The sequence below is a fragment of the Balaenoptera ricei genome, chromosome 6 (assembly GCF_028023285.1).
Source record: "Balaenoptera ricei isolate mBalRic1 chromosome 6, mBalRic1.hap2, whole genome shotgun sequence".
NCBI lineage: Eukaryota > Metazoa > Chordata > Mammalia > Artiodactyla > Balaenopteridae > Balaenoptera > Balaenoptera ricei.
In genome coordinates, this window is record NC_082644.1 from 19984259 (window position 1) to 19988867 (window position 4609).

The following is a 4609-nucleotide window of genomic DNA, read 5'->3' on the forward strand; positions in this document are numbered from 1 at the left end:
TGCAGTCCTTACTCTGCCTTCATTAATGTGCAGCTTGGACCGGGCTCAGCCGACCCTACCAGGGCCGTTCCTGACCAGAGGGCCGGAGGCCAAGTCCCTAGAGGTCAATGAAAGTGTGGAGGAGGCAGATGGTCAGGGTCTTTCCGGCCGGCCTGTAGATGGCGCCCCGGGAAAGGGATTCCGAGCCGCGTTCCCCAAGCTCTTGGGGCCTGGAGCCTAGAGGTCCGGGCGGAGCGCACCCGGCTGTGAAGACGGTGCAGCAGCCAGGTGTTCCTTCCAACTCCCACGGCTTTTCCGCACTTGTGCTAGGACTGAGTGGTCGGAATTACATGCAAACGTTCAGCAGGGCCCGTGTAGGGGGCGCGCATCGAGGGGCACAGGAGCGGCACGCGGCCGCGACCCCCACGCGCCGAGCAGCCTGGCGACCTCCACGCGCGGCGGGCCCCCCCTACCCCACCCAGCGGCAGGTGGAGAGTGTCGCTATGAAGAGAAAGCCTCGATTGTCCCTCCTACAAACCGCCACACGCCAGATCTCCGCTATTATGCACCCTCCATAGAAATGCAAACGAGCCGCGTGCGCCGGCCGCAATCTGCTCGCGCGCCCGGGCGCCCCGCAGCGCTCTGCAGCGGGCGGGGAGGTTGGCTAGGACCTTCCAGCGCGCCCGGGTAGGGGCCTTGTTTGTGCTAGGAGAACCTCGCGCTCTGGGCCCTAGTGTCAGCTGGTGGGGGCTGCACTCGGGCCTTTTGCAAGCTTAAAGCCAGCGCTGCGTGTTTTTACTTTAAGTTCCGGTTTAAAAGCAGTGGTCTCATAAACTCCAAATTTAAAGTAAAGAAAAAATAGAAAGGTAGCAACAAAAATAAATGCAAAAAAAAAAAAAATTCATTAGATTCCCCAAAGGTGCGTTTCACAAATTGCAGCGTACTATTATTAGTCAGCAAGGTTTTTTTTTTCTTTTCTTTTTTTAAAACTTTTTCCTTTTAAGGACTTAAGAAAAACAAAAAGGCGAGATGAAATCTGCAGGCTCCAGTCTGCCTGGTAACACCCCGACAAAAGCGGCAGATTTGAGGCATTGTCATCCCCCGCACCCCTCCCCACGTGGCCTTCTGGCACGAGCCTCCGGCCGCCGCCTCATTTGCATCAGAAAGCGGGCGCGGGCCAATGGGCGCGCAGGCTCGCGCCAGCTGGCCGTGCCAAGGGCCCAGCCTATATAAGGGCGCGCGGCGGCGCCGAGTCTAACTAGCTGGTGGTAGGCGCGCCGGTTTGGGCAGTAGAACTTCTTGTCTTCGCTCGCGTCCGCTCCGCCCTCTCCTCCTGTGGATAATTTGCTGCTCGCCAATCGCAACATGACTCTGGAAGAAGTTCGCGGCCAGGACACGGTTCCCGAAAGCACGGCCAGGTAGCTCGGCGCCGAGCGTCGGACGTCTTTGGGCTCGGGGATCCTTATCCTGCCCTGGCCGCGGCTGGTTGGGCGTCAGTCTTCGGGCCCGCTGGGGTGGGAACCCGCTGGGTGGGAGCCGGGCGCGAGTGTGCCGGCTGGGCCGGGGGTACGGCACTGAACTGGCGCGCCGGACTGGGGCGCTGGGGGTGCGTCCCCGGGCCTGAGGATCCCGGCGCACCCTCCTGCTAGTCCCCGCTCACGGCGCTGGCTCATCCGCAGGATGCAGGGCGCCGGGAAAGCGCTGCACGAGCTGCTGCTGTCTGCGCAACGCCAGGGTTGCCTCACCGCCGGCGTCTACGAGTCCGCCAAAGTTCTGAACGTGTGAGTATAGACGCGGCCAGGGCAAGGCGACCGGGGCGGGAGGAGCGGCAGGGAGACCGGGGAGATGGCGGCGGGGGACACCCCGGGCTCCCCGACCCGACCTCACCACCTCCTCCTCGCCCGCGCAGGGACCCCGACAACGTGACCTTCTGCGTGCTGGCCGCCGACGAGGAGGACGAGGGCGACATCGCTCTGCAGATCCACTTCACTTTGATACAGGCGTTCTGCTGTGAGAACGACATAGACATCGTGCGCGTGGGCGACGTGCAGAGGCTGGCGGCGATCGTCGGTACCGGCGACGAGGCGGGTGCGCCGGGGGACCTGCACTGCATCCTCATTTCGGTGAGTGTCGCCTCCGTCCCGATGTCGTCCCCGCCCCCGTCATCGGCCAGTGGCCAGCCAGGCTGACCTCTGCGCTCTCCCCGCAGAACCCCAACGAGGACGCATGGAAGGACCCCGCCTTGGAGAAACTCAGCCTGTTCTGCGAGGAGAGTCGCAGCGTCAACGACTGGGTGCCCAATATCACCCTCCCCGAGTGACAGCCCCGCGGGGATCCTTGGTCTGATCGACGTGGTGACGCCCCGGGGCGCCTAGCGCGGGGCTGGCTCTGTGGATGCGCCCTCCGAGGGCGCCGGAGTGCGGCGTGGAGACTGGCAGGCGGGGGCGCGTGGAGAGCGGCGAGGAGGTGCGGCTCCCTCCGGAGGAGGGACCCGGCGGCGGCAGGGGCAGGCTGGCCCCAGCCCAGGACTCTACAAGTGTGGGGAGCGGCTGCTCGCCCAGGAAGGCCGGAGGCGGGACCTTGGCCGCGCGGCCGAGAAGGACGGACTGGCCGGGCAGGAGTGACTCAGCAGCCTGTACTCCCGGCAGAAAGGAGGAGAAAGGCAAGGCCAGGCGGCCTGGACTTGTACAACAGTTACAGGAGCTCTGACGGATTTAGCAGTATGCACTGCTGTTTCAAAACGGACAAGGGTGATGCTTCATTTTCTAAAGGATTATGCTGCTGCAGCTTTGAGTTTTGCAATAAACTTACTGAAACAAACTTATTCTCTTTATTGAAGGCAGGGGATCTTTGTCTGCGGGGAGGTGGTTTGCAGGGCTGTTGACTTCTGAAATTCACGGAACTCGATGGCACTTGTTCCATCTTCCTGTTGGAGCTGAATTACAGGCTCCTGGGGTGCTGGAAGTGGGGGAGGGGACGCCAGCTGGGTGTTAGGGCAGAACTTGAGCCCTGCTCCTATTTCTCTCCCTTTAGGAAAATTTTTAAACTCGCAAGACAGGAGCATACTTGGGATAAGACATCAGTGCAGCAGCTGGCCATCCAACCTGATAACAGAGGCCTTTTCCTCCCCTGCCCCTCTCTCTCCTCTGCCCCCTCCTCTCCAACAGCTGCTTATCGGAACAGCTTGCAGGATGCAGGCAGCGCCTTCCCGCACAATAAGCTTTGCCTTCTGCAGGCGCTGCCCTTTGTGGTCCCTGAGGCTGGTGGCAGACTGCTCTCAGGAACCTTTTCCTCTTACAGGAATGGCACTTACAGCAATGTCACCAAGGTATTAATATCGCATATGACATGATGACTGCATTTAAGTGTGAGTCATCATTTTGTCATGGCTGTGATAGAACTTAGAAGATCTGAGCAAAAATGGGAAGGCAGCATCTACACAAATAAGTGTGAGCAATTCTGAGTGGGGCCGGCATCTGCTATCTACTATTCTGAGTGTTCTCTGCCCACATCAGAGTTATGAGGACTGCTGCTATTCACAGCAGCTTTGAAAGACTTATAGGAGAAAAATAATTGAAATCTTTTTTGGCAAAGACGTTCCTTAAGGAGGATCTAGGGGGGAATGTACTGAGTGAATCAATCTTTTTTATTAGACCGATGTTTTGATTTCACGCTGGTGCCTGACTACACTACTTTTGGCAGGGGAAATATACAAGGGGCTAGACTGCTGTTAGCAAGCTGCCCAGGGGTTCATTGAGCCTTCTAGGCAAAGGAAGGGTAGTGTGCTGTTTTTCTAAGAAGAAAATTCTACTGATTTTTCAGCAGTCCCAAGTAGCTGATTCACCTTGTTGGGTGCCACTTTTTAAGTTCTCTCCAAATCGTGAAAGAATTAACAGAACAGGACTGTACAAACTTAATTATTTCTACTGTAAGGAAAACATCTTGTTTCACATTCATCAGCTCTTAAAATCCCCCTTGACAGAGGCCCAGTGAAATAATTCAGCTGTGTTTGTGCCCAAGTTTCAATCCTATTTCACCTACGGCTGCTCAAAACCTTGAGTTTTGTGGGTCTCTACAGCAGTCTGCATTCTGGCCTAATGACCATTTGCCACAGCATGCTATAGTAAACACAAATGGGGCATAATTACTTTAAAATGTACCCTTCAATGAGTAAATGTAGCAGAGCATTGCATAGAGCAGGCGGCAGACCCTCCTGCTGGCCCACTGAACCTTGTAGAATAGTCACTTGGCAGACCTTAAGAAACTTGGCTTTCTCGGACTAGAATTTACAGTAAGGGCACCTGTTGGAGCCCCAGGGACTGGGAAAATTTACAGGGGAAAAAAAATGCATGCTTGGACATAGTGCCAGCCGCAAAGCTTGTGCTTAATTTTTTTGTGGGAGGTGTGAACAAGCATTTAATGCTATTAAAATGAAATACTCCATAGGATAGGTAATAAAATGCACAGTACTTATAAACACATTATCGTATTCATACTTCCAACAACTCTAAGTGGTAATGCTTAGATAAACTAACTATTGCATGCACGGTGAGGTGATCCATGCAGACTGTTTAGCACAATGCCCTGCATCTAGAAAGCACTGGATGAATGTTAATGACAGTAATACTGT

General features: G+C 55.8%; 1 protein-coding gene across 1 annotated transcript; it reads left to right on the forward strand.

Moving 5' to 3' along the window:
- The first annotated feature begins 1237 nt into the window (after positions 1 to 1237).
- GADD45G (growth arrest and DNA damage inducible gamma) lies at positions 1238 to 2799 on the forward strand. Its single transcript, XM_059926271.1, has 4 exons — positions 1238 to 1397; positions 1659 to 1760; positions 1889 to 2102; positions 2189 to 2799. Exons 1-4 carry the CDS (start codon positions 1345 to 1347, stop codon positions 2297 to 2299), a joined length of 480 nt encoding a protein of 159 aa, XP_059782254.1. The 5' UTR covers positions 1238 to 1344; the 3' UTR covers positions 2300 to 2799.
- The last annotated feature ends 1810 nt before the right edge of the window (positions 2800 to 4609 follow it).

Excerpts from the sequence above, each read along its gene's own strand:
- GADD45G (XM_059926271.1), top strand. The coding sequence starts at position 1,345 with ATGACTCTGGAAGAAGTTCGCGGCCAGGACACGGTTCCCGAAAGCACG. Across the intron at positions 1,761-1,888 it reads TCCGCCAAAGTTCTGAACGT|GGACCCCGACAACGTGACCT; the intron begins GTGAGTATAGAC and ends TCGCCCGCGCAG. Across the intron at positions 2,103-2,188 it reads TGCACTGCATCCTCATTTCG|AACCCCAACGAGGACGCATG; the intron begins GTGAGTGTCGCC and ends CTCTCCCCGCAG.